Source organism: Prionailurus bengalensis, chromosome D3 (genome assembly GCF_016509475.1).
Source record: "Prionailurus bengalensis isolate Pbe53 chromosome D3, Fcat_Pben_1.1_paternal_pri, whole genome shotgun sequence".
Classification (NCBI taxonomy): domain Eukaryota; kingdom Metazoa; phylum Chordata; class Mammalia; order Carnivora; family Felidae; genus Prionailurus; species Prionailurus bengalensis.
This window is the reverse complement of record NC_057356.1, coordinates 10,097,361-10,114,973: the sequence shown is the minus strand read 5'-3', so window position 1 is coordinate 10,114,973 and position 17,613 is coordinate 10,097,361. Positions and strand designations below refer to the sequence as shown.

The 17,613-nt window shown below is 42.2% G+C and overlaps 1 protein-coding gene across 2 annotated transcripts in view; it reads right to left on the bottom strand.

Annotated features, from left to right (window-relative positions):
• PTPN11 (protein tyrosine phosphatase non-receptor type 11) overlaps window positions 1–15,958 on the bottom strand; it is a 79,790-nt gene extending 63,832 nt beyond the window's left edge. For both annotated transcript variants that reach the window (XM_043557651.1, XM_043557652.1), the window contains exon 1: window positions 15,718–15,958. In XM_043557651.1, the coding sequence (XP_043413586.1) occupies window positions 15,718–15,731 (14 nt within the window). In that variant the 5' untranslated portion in view covers window positions 15,732–15,958. The remainder of the gene's footprint in view (window positions 1–15,717) is intronic.
• Window positions 15,959–17,613: the final 1,655 nt, after the last annotated feature.

Genomic DNA, 17,613 nt, shown 5'->3' with positions numbered 1-17,613 from the left:
ATAAATAAACATTAAAAAAAAAAAAAAAAGAAGGGAGACAGGTAATAGGTACAGGGTTTCTTTTTGAGTAATGAAAATGTCCTAAAATTGTAATGCAGCATGTGAATATACTAAAAACCAGTGAACAGTATACTTTAAATAGGTGAACTGTTGTGGTATGTGAATTATCTCTTTAAAGTTGTTAAAAGAAAGAAAGAAAGAAAGAAAGAAAGAAAGAAAGAAAGAAAGAAAGAAAGAAAGAAAGAAACCGGGATAATAAAAGAGAGGGCTTTAAATTCACTCATTCCACAAACACCGAATACACGGGCACTGAGGACACACCCGTTAACAGAGTAACATCCCTCTCCTCAACAGGGTTTCGTTATAATGGAGGAAATAAAAACCAAAAACTAACAAAATAAAAGTAAATACATAAGATGTCAGACGGTAAAACTGCTACAAGAGGCAGCGAGAGGGGAATAGAGGATAAGGGAGATACTTTTTTTTAATGTTTATTTTTGAGAGAGAGAGAGAGAGAGCACGCATGCGCCCAACGCAGGCCTCAAACCCATGAACCGCAAGACCATGATCTGGCTTAAAATCGAGAGTCAGATACCCAACCAACTGAGCCACCCAGGTGCCCCAAGGGGGATGCTACTTATACAGGATACATGGGGAGCCTCAGCGACAAGGTAACATTTAACAAGACCTAGAAGAAGCAAGGCAGCACATGCCCGTATGTGGGAGAGGAGCACGCTAGGCAAGGGGAGGAGCAAGATCAAGGGCACAGGGGAGGACCGTATTTGACATGTGTGCAAGAGGCCAGTGTGGCTGCAGCAGAACAGGCAAGGGACAGACAAGTACATGAGGCCAGTGAGGTCACGAAAAGCCAGAAGATGCAGGGACTCGGAGACCCTGTAAAAACATCAGCCTTTATTTTCTGTAAGATGGGAAAGGACTGGAGGGTTTTAGGCAGAGGAGCAACATGATCTGACTTATATTTCTAAAGCACCTTTCAAACTACTGTGCAGGGATAGCACCCAAGTCAGTTAAGAAAGCTACTGTGATAAATAATCCGGACAAGAAATGATAGGACCAAGGACCAAGGTGGCAGCAGTGGGAGGAGTGATAGTCCAACTAGGAATATCTTAAGGGTAGCCAACAGGATTCCCTCAGGGATTACACACGGGACGGGAAAGAAAGGAAAGAAGGAAAGAAGGAAAGAAGGAAAGAAAGAAAGAAAGAAAGAAAGAAAGAAAGAAAGAAAGAAAGAAAGAAAAAGGAAGGAAGGAAGGAAGGAAGGAAGGAAGGAAGGAAGGAAGGAAGGAGAATGACTCCTAGGTTTGGAGTCTAGTCAACTCGAGGGTTGGAGATACGGAAAGGGTGGGGAAAGGAAATTAAGTGTTAGAGATGGTACGTGTGGAATTTAAGATGTTTAGTTACCTGAGTGTGGGGGCACACTAAGTACATAATGTTAGATATTACTGACAATCATAATAATAAATATAAGATTGTTCTGACAAGAAATAATCAGAAGAGGCAAGAACGCACACATAGTCTATCAACATTCCTGCTGTTTACATGAATGGAAATTTGTTTTATTTTTAATTTTTCCTGTACCATCTCACTAGTGTTTTAGGGGAATCTAAACATCATTCTCATTGGCCTAGGAAAAAAAAAAATCACAGGGCTCAGAACAAAAGGAAAAAATATTAGTTTGCTTTTCACTCTCTCTGAGAGCCTGTCAGAAGATCAAGATAGAATTTCACCCAGGAAGAACTCAACCTTAATTTGTATACCTATCAGCTGGCATCCCATATTTTGCATTCAGTATGATTACCTAAACTACCCAATTTTTAAAAATTTTTTTAATGTTGATTTATCTTTGAGAGACAGAGAGAGACGGAGCATGAGTGGGAGAGGAGCAGAGAGAGAGGGAGACACAGAATCCAAAGCAGGCTCCAGGCTCTGAGCTATCAGCACAGAGCCTAATGCGGGGCCTGAACCCACAAACCGTGAGATCCTGACCTGAGCCGAAGCTGGACACCTAACCGCCCCGAATTTTTTTTTTTAATCTTGCCCAGCTTCTTTGATCCTTGGTTCCCACCTGAGTCCCCACAGTCCTATCAAAAAGTACTATCTAGGGGCGCCTGGGTGGCACAGTCGGTTAAGCGTCCGACTTCAGCCAGGTCACGATCTCGCAGTCCGTGGGTTCGAGCCCCGCGTCGGGCTCTGGGCTGATGGCTCAGAGCCTGGAGCCTGTTTCCGATTCTGTGTCTCCCTCTCTCTCTGCCCCTCCCCCGTTCATGCTCTGTCTCTCTCTGTCCCAAAATAAATAAACGTTGAAAAAAAAAAATTTTTTTTTTAAATAAAAAAAAAAGTACTATCTATCAGAAGGCTTCCAGGTATTTGTAATTTTTCAAAACATATAATGGAAATCTTACATCACCCCTCAATTTGTCTACCTACATAAAGTAATTAAAATGTCAAATGCCTTTTGTTTGTGGCTGCAAAACAATTGTGGTACTTGGTGTGGTAGTCTGAAGCAGAGTGGCATAATGCTGCCTTCTACCAGAAGGAAAGAAAAGAAAAGAAAAGAAAAGAAAAGAAAAGAAAAGAAAAGAAAAGAGAAAGGGAAAGAAAGGGAAAGAAAGAAAGAAAGAAAGAAAGAAAGAAAGAAAGAAAGAAAGAAAAAAAGAAAGAAAGAAAAAATTACTATATAATAAATACAGATTTGGAAACAATTTTTTTCAGAAGGCATAATGCTGCCTTCTTAAAAAAAAAAGGAAGAAAAAAGGGAAAACCAATTATTATACAATAAATGCAGGTTTGGAAACAATTTTTTTCAGAATATTAGGTTTATGCTTAAAAAAAAAAAAAAAAAAGAGGAACCCCCCCCCCCGGGTTGAAAAGGCTGGGAATCACTGGCATGGGGTGGCAAAGCCTTACAGGTAGGAACACGGGCTGCAGCTAGATTGCCCTGGTTCACATCCCAGCTGCATGTGGCCGCGGGCTAGTTATTTCACCTCACTGTTAACTCATCTATAAAATGGGCATAGTAACGTGCGCATGTGTGCAAACACACACACGCAAGGCATCCTCCTGATCTAGACCCCAATTTTTTTCACCTACTACAACTTGAAGATCCTTTCTTTTTAACAGCTACATGATATTCCATCGTGTGAATATACCGCCCAGAATTTAATCGCCAGTATAGGATATTTACATCATGCCTAGGTTTCGTTATTACAAATAATGCAGCAGAACATATCCGTTACAATCACCATTATACGCTTTTTCAAGTACGTCTCCAAATCACATTTTTAGAAAACTGCTTTGGCAAGAGTTTGCCTTTCACTTTGACAAATCTCCCCAACTGCACTCAAAAGAAGGTACCAGTTTCGACTCCCATAAACTGAGTGTGAAAGGCCCTGTTTTCTCTCACTTTTGCCAATACTGCATATGTTACCAGATTTTTGCATCTTTGTTGCTCTGATTCATGGGGAAAAAATACCATTCTAGTTTGCATTTCTGGGTGAGACTAAGCACTTTTTCGTATTTTCAAAGTCTCTTTTTCTTCCTTTTGTATGAATTGTCAGTTGGTCACAGCTCGTTTTCTCTCACATTTTTTCCCTCCGTTATAGGAAGGAGCTCGTGACACAACCAGAAAATGATCCTTTATTATATGTGTGGCAAATATTCATCTTAGCTTTTGCACTTTTCACCCTGTGGTATTCTTTTTCCACAGAAATTCATCGTGGCATGGTGACATGTATCAGATTTTTCCTTTATGATTTCTGGGTTGCTCGCTATACTTAGAACAACTTAATTCACAGCACTGTTGTGAGATAAAAATAAGACATAAAATGCTTAGCACAGAAGCAGCCCTTAGAGTTTCACCTTTGGAACTAGGAATTTACTTTTTAGTCAGAATAAAATTCTCACCATAAAGGAACAGAATTTCACAGGACCCTGCAAGGTGTGGCCCCAACCTCTCTTGCTCTGGTGACTTCGTTTTCCCCATGTGGTCAAGCCTGCTTTTCTCCACGGTCAGATGCTCCCATCCTACCTCCTCACAGCACCTAAGTGATATCAACATGAAATCTATGCACGCGTTCCTCCAACCACCAGGTTAAAGGCTGGACTGGCAGCTCACAAGGGGGAGAGAGCCCGTCTGTTTCAGCACCAATGTGTAATGTGTACCTCTGGCTCCAAGCAAAGGGGCTCACACAGGATTCCTCAAATATCTGTGGCTAGAAGGGAAGGATGAGAGCAGCCATGCGATGGGGGGAGACTGTCACTGCTCTCCCACATCCACAGTTGCCCCACAGACACAGGTCACAAGTGGTGTCACAAGAGGTTGTCAGAAGAGACGCAAATGTCAGATGGCAAAGGCTCTTCTCAGACCTGCCCCACCAACTCTTTTATTTGAAGAAAAAGATGATTATTTCTAGCAATCAATTCTTAGCCAATTTGTAGTGCTAAGGAATTTATCTTCCCCAATCTGTACACTATGGCAATTTTAATAAGAATTTCCAAAGCAAACGTCCACAGCCCCAGCGCGTAAGACAAAAACTTACCCTAAAGCCCCCTCATGCATTGGAAAACACTACGTTTTGATATTTTAACTAAGTTAACATCAGTGGGGAAAGAACACTCAGTCTACTTCTCTTCGTCTCTGTTACCACTCTGGCACCTATACAGCACTTCACCCAGCTTTGTTCTCTGGGCCCCTCACCTGTAAACGTGCAGGTGTTCATAACCATGGTAATAGATACACATTAAAAAAAAAAAACAAAAAAACACAGCTGCTCAGGGTTCTTTCTACGGGACTACAAGCTAGAGCAGACCACATTGGGTAGCCCTATAAACAGATCCCATTTAAAGCAATGAAATTTTACATTTAACCGGGACATTAGAGGGAAAGAACCAAAGTCATAAACATCTCTACAAAGTTTGGCAACCATACTGCCAAGGCTGTGGTGGACAGAATATCAACTGTTTAGTTTTAAGCTTTGTTTAATTTAGTAGGAGTCAAAAGAAAATATAATTTTTTTATATTAAATGTATTTTTTTTAAATCACACCTATGTTCTGGATTTGTTTTTCCCTTCAATAAATCCACAAAAAATAAATAAAGAAATATCAAAAAAAAAAAACCCTTGAAAGAAATGTATTTTTACTCACTAATATGAGTTGCATTTTTCTTTCCTTCCCTCCCCCCCCCCCCCCACTTTCGGAGAGAGAGACAGAGACAGAATACAAGCAGGGGAGGGGCAGACAGAAAGGGAGACAGAGAATCGGAAGCAGGCTTCAGGCTCTGAGCTGTCAGCACAGAGCCAGATGCAGGGCTCAAACTCAAGAGCCACGAGATCATGACCAGAGTCGAAGTCGGACGTTTAACCGACTGGGCCACCTAGGCGCCCATGAGTTGCATTTTTCTAAACATGAAATAAGCCCAGCCATCATAGCATGAAAAAAATGTAAAATACTAAATTTTTTTTTTTTAATTTTTTTTTCAACGTTTATTTATTTTTGGGACAGAGAGAGACAGAGCATGAACGGGGGAGGGGCAGAGAGAGAGGGAGACACAGAATCGGAAACAGGCTCCAGGCTCTGAGCCATCAGCCCAGAGCCTGACGCAGGACTCGAACTCACGGACCGCAAGATCGTGACCTGGCTGAAGTCAGACGCTTAACCGACTGCACCACCCAGGCGCCCCAAAAATGTAAAATACTAAATTTTCTTTCCCTTCCTAATTATTTGGATTGAAAAAGGTCAGGTGAAGGCACAAGTTTATGTTTCCCCATCTTGCACTTTAATTTGGAAAGAAATATTTCAAAATGTGTAAAAAAACATTTATTTTTAAAAAGCTACTGCTTGTAAAAAGTTAAAGCATAACTTTAAATGTTTCTGGTATGCAATTAGCAAGCATCACAGTAAAGATTGTATATGCGAGCAATCATCAATGGATGCTAAATACAGGGAGAAACCCGAGGGGGGCAGGATACAGGCAGGCATGGTTTCACACTGTCTCCTCATCAATTGCTAATTAGTTACAGGAGAGAAAATATTTTATACAAGGAGAAAATGCACAAACTCTTAACCAGGTGATCACTGATGATGACCAACGTCATCAGTGGACATTGTATACTTCCAGATATGATATCCCAAGAAGGACACAGTTATCACCTACATAGTACTCAGGCTAATATCTAATAATGATGAAATATCAGACAAATCCCAAATGAGAAATCTTCTATTTTAAAAGGGGAAGGGAGAGATGTATTTTTCCCAAAAATCACTAGCATAAAAGACAAAGGCTGTATGGGGCACCCAGGTGGCTCAGTTAGTTAAGCATCAATCAGACTCTTGATTTCGGGTCAGGTCATGATCTCACAGGTTGTGAGTTCAAGCCCTGAATCAGCCTCTGTGCTGGCAGTGCAGAACCTGCATGGGATTCTCTCTCTCTCTCATACCCTCATACCCTCTGTCTCTCTCTCTTAAAAATTAACAAATAAACTTAAAAAAAAAGACAAAAGGCTATAGAAGTATTCCAGATTTAAGAGATCTAACAGCTAAATACAACTGGATCCTATGCTAGAAGAGGAAAAAAAATCTATAAAGGACATTACTGGGTCAACTGGCACAGCTACAATATAACAGGTTAGACAAAAGGATTATTATCAATGGTAAAATTACAACAGTTAAAAATTAAAAAGGGGTGCCTGGATGGCTCAGTTGGGTAAGTGCGTAACTCTCGATTTTGGCTCAGGTCATGATCTCATCGTTCACGATGGAGCTTCATGTCGGGCTGTGCACTGACAGTGTGGAGCCTGCTTGGGATTCTCTCTCTCCCTCTCTCTCTCTGCCCCTCCCCCGCAAATGTGTGCTCACGCTCTCTCTTTCTCTCTCTCAAAATAAATAAATACACTTAAAAAATTTTTAAATGATAACTTTATTCTTAATGTTTATTTTGAGGGAGAGAGAGAGTATGAACAGGGGAGGGGGGGAGAGAGAGAGGGAGACACAGAATCCGAACCTGAGTTTCATGACCTGAGCCGATGTCGGACACTTAACCGACTGAATCACCAAGGCGCCCCAAGGATAACTTTATTCTTAGAAAATATGCACTGAAGGGGCGCCTGGGTGGCTCAGTCAGTTAAACATCCCACTTCGCCTCAGGTCATGATCTCACAGTTGGTGGGTTCGAGCCCTGTGTCAGGCTCTGTGCTGGAGCTTGCTTCAGATTCTGTGTCTCCTCCTCTCTCTATCCCTCCCCTGGCTCATGCTCTGTCTCTCTCTGTCTCTCAATAATATATAAACGTTAAAAAAAAATTTTTTTTTAAAGAAAATATGCACTGAAGTATTTAAGGGTAAAGGACTATGATATATGTAATTTACCCTCAAATGTTTGGGGCAAGATTATAAAATATTATATACGTGTATTTACACACACAGAATATAAAGCAAATGGGATGAAAAGTTAACAGTGCTGAGTCTGGGTAAATGGTATGCCATCTATATGTGTATTCTTTGTACTATTCTTATTCTTGTAACTTTTCTCTAAGTTTGAAATGAATCCCAAATAAATAAAAATTCTTTAAAATTTTTCTGAAATATCCATTTGCTACAGTCACCAGCATGACTTACATCACCAGTAAGTTATCCATCCCTACACCCCCGAAGCTGGCTGTACTAGGTCCCAAAAAAGGGGTGACAGAGAGAAGAAAATAAGTTAAGACAGAGAGGAGAATTCACATGGAGGTAGAGTCTGGGGACAGAAAGATGACAGATTTATCGTTTTACTACCAAAAATATTATCTATTTAAATAAGAACTTACAAATTGCAAAATAAAGATCTCTCCACGTTTATCACACATACCTTTCTTCAGCAATTGTGAACTAGCCCTGATAGCAAGGACAAAGCAACACAGTATTTGCTTTCATCCGTCATGGCTGATTAAAATTACTGCTACATTTACTGAATGCCATGTACCAATTCTGAAACTCCAGAAATCAAACTTTTAACCATTACCTTCGGCTACTTATTTCTAAAAATTTCTAACAGCAGGATCTAAACCCACACATTGTCCTATTGTAACCGCATGTTCTCACCTTTGCATATTTTACAGGAATAATGCTTACAGAGTAACCTGCTGATGCTGAGGACGCAAAAGACATTACAAAAGTGACTTCTGCTGCTGAAGGTGAAGCCTGGTAAACACCACCCGACCCATCAGGTAGACTGGCAACAGGAGATACGGCCGGCCGTTGGATGGTGGTCTCTTTACCCCTTTATTAAATAAACCATTATTTCATTTACAACTTACAAGTATGCCTATCATGTTATTAAGAGTCAACAGAGGAGGGTGATGTTTACAGAGGAAACTCGGTAACCAGCATTTAGCACAAAGGCTGGACACAGCAAGAGCTTAATACACATTGGCTATCACCTTTGTTATCATTATTATTACTGGTGGAACATAGCAGGAAAGATTCATCTCATGCATAATTATGTCAGTATCACAACAGGCCCTGTTGACGTATATATCATTTATGTTGCACTGCCTTTTAATAAACTTAACTTCAAGGTTCAAGGGCTGTCCCTACATTATTTCAAATAGCATATAATTAGAAATTAAAAGTGCTAGTCCATACCCTATCTACTTGAGCTTTGATATATTTTAAACTCTTTTTCCTGAGCTGTTTTTTCCGAAAAGCACTGGTAATCACTGAAAACTTTTCCCCACTTATATTTAATATTTGTGTTCAACCACTGACAATTCTGGGATGTGCAGCATGCTTATCACAAATAAGGAGAAGTTAGAGTTCACTCAATCCCTTAGTTCTTAATGAGGGTAAAGACAAACAGTAGAATTAATAAAATTAGTATTACAGGGCTGTCCTCAAGGATTATAAACACTTGAACTATTAGGTACTAAGGCCACACATCTCTATGCCTGGCCCCATCTTCCACCTGGTGTGGATGTAAATGGCAGAGTTTAGTCTACCAAAAAAAAAAAAAAAAAAAAAAGGTAATGCAAATGCATCTGTACTACAGGAGGCAAATTACTATAACTCCATTTGAGTTAATCAACAAGGTGATTAATATCGTGGGTCCAGACAAGATGAGATGAAACAGATAAATGTCCAATCCTCCCTTGTATATAGTAGGCATTTGATGAATGGCTGTTGACCGAGTTGGGGGGGGAGGATAAAATACATGGGGAAAAGGGGGATAGAGAAAAAGTCACATGGGAAGGAGAGAGGGAAGGAAGAGTGTCCCCCTTTTGCTCATTCTAACACCTGCACACCTGCCACCCCCTGATGATCCCTTCTAACTGGCCATCTTCTGGCGTTACTATTTACTAAGGATCTCAGGTCATACGTGTTCTAGACAGGGACCACCCATCCCTTAGAAAGAGCTGAGAGCGTGTATGTGTGTGCACATATACACACACCACCACCACCACTTGTGAAAAAAGAGCCACAAACCAGTGTCTAAAAACAAAATGCCTAAAACACATGAGACTGAGTGAGCCTCAAGAAACAAAAGACAGAATCCCTGCCTGCAGGAGAGTTTACAAACCCACACGATTTTCTGGGAAATCACACCAGAAATCTAACCCCCACCCCCACCCCCTGTTAGTGAACACATATTCTACAAAGCCTTCGCTCTCTGAGGCTAGGAACTTATTTATGTCAAGTGAGTTTAAAAAAAAAAAAAAAAAAAAAAAAAAAGAAATGCTGACGAACCAAAAAGAAAATACAATGATGCTGAATTTTTTGTTTTATCTATGCACCCTCTTCCCCCAGGGGTGTGGGGCAACAGTCAAGCAGGCCGATAATTTCAGGAACTTATTCTCAAGACTGCCATGCTAAGAAGAGTAAACTAGGGATCCAAAGTCTAATTTCAGTTTCTTGACTAAATATAAAGTGACACTGGGTATATCTTTTGTACCAGCTGCTCCAAAAAAAAAAAAAAAAAAAAAAAAAATCATTATCTTTGTCCTTGGGGAGAAAGTTTATAGTTTGGTACTTCCTGCAGATTACAAGAATATTCCTCTTTTCTAATTAAATTTTAATATCCTGTAGGAAAAGGATAAGTCATGAAGAAAGGGCAGTCAATAGGGACCAGCATTCTAAGCTAGAAAAAAAGTTGTTAAGGCAGCTTTTTAATGGTAGTGGATCGTGGATAGCTCTGTCTTTATAATATCTTCTCATGGAATTTCACTGGTCAGCATCATGGCTCTGATGACAAGGCAATAAAAGCAAACTGCCTCCAAGTCTTTCTACAAATGGTTGCTACCCTAGTTCAAAGCCTCTCTCTCACTCGTCTGCTCTCCCTGAGTCCACTCGTGTCTCCTACAACCCTTCCTTCACGCTAGCCAGGATATTTTTAAACCGACCAGCTCATGCCACTCCCCTGATCACATCCTTCTATGGCTTTGCACTGCTCTTAAAATACAATCCAAACTCCTCTCCATGGTCCACATGACATTTGAAGACTTTACAAGTTCCTATGTGGTCCAGTCCCCACCTACCTCCCCAGGCTCCCTTTTGCTCTTAAAGTGCTCCAAGAACTTCCCCACCTCAACACTTGCATACTTGCTGTTTCCCAATGCCCAAACACCCACCCGGGGCCTAGCACAGCGCCTGGCACATAGTCATCTCACAATAGTTCTTGAGTGAGTGGATCAACATTTCAATAGAATGGTTCAATGGGATGATAAAGACTGGAATCTAGAATGCATTATCTTTACAATAAACATATTATATGTGTGTGTGTGTGTGTGTATTTGCACATATATATGTATGTATTTAGTATAGGCAGGCCTACAGCATATATATATGTATATATCAACATACAAGAACATATCTATTCTAAACAAAATATTCTATACGAATAAATTTATATTTCAGTTTAATACTAGCTTTAGCAAACCCATTTGACATCGGCACACAAGTCTGTCTACCTCTCTGAATTCAATGCTCCTTGCAAACATGAATAGTACCATCCACGTTTCAGCGTTGTCAAGGACCGCAGCACACGCGAGTTTACGAAACGCACACAACGCTCCAAAACTCAGTCGTGAACCGAGCTGCAATTTAGGGCGTTTGAATCGAGTTCGGGGTCTTAAAGCCTTGGCTGCAGTACACAACTCCTACAGAGCATCAGTATTTGCCTTTCCTTAAAGGTAAGGCAGTATTTGCCTTGCCTCAGAAACGTCAGCACTGGATGGCAAGTGCTGTCCGAGTCCCAAAGGGAAAGAGGAATAACCACAGTATCCTATTGTTCGGCGGCTGCCTAACAAAGTCCACTAAGGCCCCGCTAGTAACAATCACAAGCATGAGCTGGCTCTTTTTCAGGATCTTGTGCGACTCTCCAACAGGCTCCACACTGACCATGTACAAGAAGGGTAAGTAATCTTAGCGGTGGCCCCTGCATTTGAGCAGCTCTGGTCAAAACCCTGAGCTTACACAGGGACACAACACTAATAAAGACATCCCAGTCGCAATTGGAAAGGCACAGAACTGTCATTTTTCAGCAAGGCAAGTTTATTTACTCCCACGGGAGATAAACAAACATGGCCACCAGGGAGAGCCTGGGACAAAATGTACTTGACCTGCAACAGATAAACCAAAAGCCCGGAGTATGAGAAGGAGCTACATTTTCTGCTCCTATGTAGCTCCTCTCGGCTCAAGTCATTGTACGCTATCTTTCAGAAAAACGAAAAAGCAAATGTAAAGGATGCGCCATATGCTGAAAGAGGGCTTGGAGAATACAGACAGTTTTGTCAGCTGAACAAGGCAGAAATCAGGCACACAAGCAACCTCGAAAGCTAAATTCGGTACTACGACCACTAAATTATGGGGGCAGAAGGGAGTCATTTCATTATTCACTGCCTTCATTTCCCTACCTGTGATGTTGAGAAATATCAGTATACTGAATATACTTACATTTTAATTACCGAATGTATACAAAATCTAAGTCCTAAACACACCGCAAAGAATTATTTTGATTTAAATTAAGCAAGCAAAACAAAATTGAGAATAGTATTGGTCATTCAGAAATCAACTCATATGATCATCGCCTCAGAAAGATCATTCCTAAACTCATCAAACTAACTACATTATCCCCCTTTGTTGTTTTTGATTCCTCCCGGCAGTTTTTACTCCCCGAAATTGTGATATTCATTCATATGTTTCTTTTCTCTCTCTCGACCAAAAGAATAGCATCTTTGCCAGTCTTCCGGCTTTATCTGGCCTGGTTCAATAACTACTTGTTGACTGAATTAATACTGAGGTTAAAAGTAATTTGAAAAAGAACAACAAAGCTGGAAGACTAACGCTGATTTCAAACCTTATAATAAAACCACAATAGTCAAGACTATGTGGTTATTGGCATAAGGACAGACGACGAGATCAATAACATAGAATGGAGTCCAGAAACAGATCCACACATAAATGGACAACAGATTTTCAACAAAGGTGTGAATTCGAGAAAGACAGTCTTTTGAACAAATAGCACTAGAACCGCTGGACATCCATACACAAAATGTATACAAACACACACACACACACACACACACACACACGTGTCTCCACACCTCACAATATACAAAAATTAACTCAAAGTGGATCATAGACCTAAAGCCTTTTAAAAAACATTTGAGGCCTTGGGTTAAGCAAAGCTTCCTCAGCATGATCCATTAAAAAAAATTGATAAACTGGACTTCATCAAAATTAAAAACCTCTGCTCTTCAAAAGAGACTGGTAAAAAATGAAAAGACAAGCCACAAACTAAAAGAAAATGTTTGCAATTCTGATAAAGAACTTGTATCCAGAATAAAGAATTCTTTTTTTAATTTTTTTAATGTTTATTTATTTTTGAGAGAGAGAGAGAGAGAGAGAGAGAGCAGGGGAGGGGCAGAGAGAGAGGGAGCCACAGAATCCGAAGCAGGCTCCAGGCTCTGAGCTGTCAGCACAGAGCCCGACGCGGGGCTCGAACTCATGGACTGTGAGATCATGACCTCAGCTGAAGTTGGACGCTCAACCGACTGAGCCACTCAGACACCCCAGAATAAAGAATTCTTGAATCTCAATTCAAAAAAAACAACTAAATAAATATGGAGGAAAATAGTTGGGCCGATTAGACACGTCACCAAGGAAGATATACAGATGGCAAAAACAGCACATGTAAAGATGATCAACATTATTAGTCACCAAGAAAAATACTAATTAGAACTACAATGAGATACCAGGATACACCCACTAAAATGGTTAAAATTTAAAAACTGACCATACCAAGTGTTGACAGAGATGTGGGGTAACTGTAACTCTCATATGCTGCTGGTGGGAATGTAAACAATTTAGCAATTTCTGAAAAAAGTGAATTATACATCTACTGTATGATCCAGCCATTCCCCCCACCCCAACAGGTATGTTGTTAAATACCTCTTGTATATTCACAGCAGCTGTGTTTGTGAGAGCCAAACTCCAGAACGACCCAAATGGTCCATCAACAGGTGGATGGATAAGCAAACAGTAAGACACCCACACAATGGAGTGTTACCGAGCAATAAAGAGAAATGAACTTTTGATGCATGCTACAACATGAATCTCCACATAATTATGCTGAGCATAAGAAACCAGACATAAAGTTCCATTTATATAAAATTCTAGGAAGTACAAATTAATGTGTCCTGACAGAAAGAAGAACAGCGGCCACTTGACAAGGAAGGGATTAAAAAGGACACAAGGAAACATCACAAGGGATGACGGATACGTTCATTACCCTCACTGTGGTGATGGTTTCAGGAGCGTATGCACATGTCAAAACATCAAATTGTACACTTAAATGTACGCAACTTATTGCGTGTCACTTATACCTTAATACAGCTGGTTAAAAATAATAAAAGAGACCTACAGCCTGAAAAAATAATAAATAATTCCCAATCTGACTTTTTAGGTGGCACACGTTTCTTCTCGGTAATAGATGGGGGCCAGAGAAAAGGAATGATCTCTCCACTTGCTGCTTTGGCTATAGCGCTTCCCTGCTTCTACGCTAACAAGCTGGACAATGTAGGGTCTATTACCACCCGGCCCCTTCCCCACTCCCAACCCCCAGTCTTTTTGTCTCCTAAAGAAGCAGATCCTTACTTGTCTGGAAGAGCAGACACAAGGAACAAAAGGTTCAGTGGCTATTTGACAGATTAAAGAATAGACAACTGTTTTATTTAAAAGCTCCCTAAAGAATTAGAACATTTGAGGCTATACACTGTTCTGTTGAAATGCAGTTACATATTACCCAGATCTGTAAGCACTTGCCAAGAGACCTGTCCAAGTCACTCACTTCCTAAGAGTTTATGGTTTTCTTTTCTCTCCCTCTTTTCCTTCCACGAATGAAAAATGTGCAGGTGTATTTCGAGAAGACATTCCTAATATTTTGAAAGTTCTCTCATTCAAATAACCCCAACAGCTTGACACAGTTTTCAAATGTCTAAGACAGTGATCATTACAAGACAATAAAGGAAAAGACCGAACAATGGGTCTTATGTGTGAATCGTAATAAAGAGTGGCAATACAAAATAAAAGGACCATTATCTGAAAACAGTAAGTCACGCTACAGTTTACCAACAAAATAAGGCTCACAAATGATTAACAATAGTTACAAAATAATAATAGCAACATGGTGATTAATAGAAGAGATTCTGGCTCCACCACTTACTTATTGGTTGAGTGACCTCAGGCAAGTTGCCTAACTTCTGAAAATCAGTTTACTCATCTTTAAAACCAGGATAATAGTAATGATAATAATAAGAGAAATAATTCCTCTTCTCATAGGGTTATAGTGAGGATTAAATGTATTTGGTTTACAGTAACAACTAAATAAATGTTAGCTATTAGTCGTATTATTACTCTGAACTTTCAAAGGATCTCATTAATTCACTAATCCTCCTGACTCTTAGGTGCAAATCCTGTCATTTACTAGCATGTAACTTCTAAGCCTCAGTTTCCACACCCGTAAAACGGGAGGGATTAACGTTACCTGACTTTTAAGGTTGTGGTTAAGGATTAACTACAGATACAGCTCCCTTCCCTCCCATCTCCCAAAGCGAAGACCGCGGAGGAAGGAAATACTTCTAATAGCAGCAGATACAGTCAGTTTTTCCATTTCTGGCACGTGAGGCGTGGGGGAGAAAGGAGGTGCAAAGAGCCACAAAAAGGGGTCAAGTTCCTGAGTGAAGCCCCCAAACGCGCGCGAGAGGCAGTGACCCAGAGCGGCTCGACAGTCGGGGGCCTGGCCCCGCGCAACTCCCTCCTCTCCCCTCCCGCGTCCCGGGCCGAGGAGCCTCCCCAAGTGAGCGGGGTTATTTCGGAATCACCATGAGGCAATTCTCATGAGGCAATGGGTCAGGAATGCGGCGCTGAGCCGGGCCGTTGGCGTCCGCGGTTCCCCGGGCGGCTCTACCTGCCCCCGTCCTGACGGGCATCCCCAGGGCTGCGGGAGCCGGAACTCGGGGAGGCAGGAAATGAATGGGGACCCGAGAGGTGGGGGCACGGTGGCGCCGGGCCCCCCGGCCCAGGGAGGACTAGAAGTTGGGAGAGAGCCTGCCCCCACGACCCCCGGCAGGAGGCCGAACCCCGGCCGGGGCGCCCCCTCCCGGGCGGGGCTGATCGAAAGCGACGGGGGCCGGGCCGAGGCCCGGGCCGGGCCCTCGGGGCTCCTCACCTCCGCGATGTCATGTTCCTCCCGCCCTCCGGCTCCGCGACGGACCCGCTCCTTACTCAGGTTCCGCTGGGCCCGGTCACATCGGGCTGGCCCGAGGGAGGCCCGCTCGGGACCGGACGGGGGGCAGAGCCAGCCGGCCGCGCGCAGACCCCCCTCCAGGCCTGGGGATCCCGGAGACTGTGCAGCCGCCCCCCAAACCCGGTTCGCTCCTCCTCCTCCTCCCCCGCCTATCGCCGCCGGCGCCGCCGTGACGTCACCCCGCGCGACGCCCGCCGCCACTTCCTGCTCCCAGGGCGCCCGGGACTGAGCAGCGGCTGGTAATAGCGGTTCATAGGCTCGATGGAGCCGCCGCGACTCACCTCCCGAAGCCCTTTCACCCTCCTTTGGACCTGGGCTGCAAGGTGCGCGTGGCGTCCTCACTGCGGGGCTCACTCCCACGAACCGGTTGCATCCGCTCCCACCGTGTCACTTCCCTGCACTGACTGCCAAACCGAGTTTCATTCATTTCGTTCCACAAATCGCCGCTCCACTTTTTAGCTGTGTAACCTTAGGAAAGTTGCTGAGCCTCAGTTGTTGAGTCTCTGAGCTTCACTTTTCTCCATTTCTTCATTTCTGTAAATTGAAGGTAGTACTATAATTGTATTCTCTTCGTAGGATTATCATGAAGATTAAATATGCAAAATGCTTAGGACTCACCCTGGCCTATTTAATAAGTGCTTTGTAATTGTTAGCTGGATTATCGTTATAGTTAAACATTTGTTGAATATTTTCTGTCTGGGCGTCCATAGTTTTAAACTATGGGGATACAGTGGTGAACTGGAAAGACGATCTCTGCTAAAATACTCAAGACAATACTGTACTTCCATCTTCCTTTCCTCCATACCCCTTTATATTATCATTTTAAATAGGATAGTTAGGTAAGTCTTCACTGAGGATGACAACTTGAGCAAAGATCTGATCCTGGAGCAGTCAGTGGGAATAATTCAGGCGAATAGCATTTCAAGCATAGGGAGAGGCAAGTGCAAAATCCCTGAGGCAACAGGCTGCCTCCTATATTCCAAAAACTATGAAGAGGTCTCTGGCTGGGGCACAGAAGGAGGTGCGAGGGGTGAAGAGGGAGCAGTAGGAGATGAGGTGAGAACAAGATAGAAATGATCTCGGGTCCTACAGGCTATTAAATGAACAGTAAAATGGAGAGTCGTTGAAAGATTTTTCAATAGAGAAGGACTATAATCCCTGAAAGTAAATACGGGTGCCTGGGTGGCTCAGCTGGTTAAGCGTCTGACTTTGGCTCAGGTCATGATCTCGTGGTTTGTGGGTTTAAGCCCCATGGCGGGCTCTGTGCTGACAGCTCCGAGCCTGGAGCCTGCTTCAGATTCTGTGTCTCCCTCTCTCTTTGCCACTCCCCCACTCATGCTCTGTCTCTATCTGTCTCTCAAAAATGAATAAACTTAAAAAAAAAAAAGTAAAAGTAATAAAGTAAGGGTACTCTGTTAGAATCAGATCAAGAGGGCAAGTCTGGAAACAGACTAGTTCAGAATACTAACATACTGTAATATTCCAGGCTAGAGATGATGGTGGCTCAGACCAGAATGAGAGGGTAGAGCTTTTACCTGATGATGGCCCTTATGACTCATAAAAGGTCACAGATGTAGTAAGTGGCAGAGTCAGAATTCAAACCCACATCTATGTAGCTTCAAAATCTTATTTCCTCCCAATGTTCCCCTCCCCATTTCTATACAGAGAACTCTTTTATAGTGTTCTGACTGTTTCAGCCTTGGTGATATGGAAAAAAAAATCCTTATAAAATTTGTCTTTAATATAAGTCAGTTTAACTTAGGTCATAGGCCTTCAACAAGCAGTTGTCCAACCTGTTTCTTTCCAGACCCCCTAAGT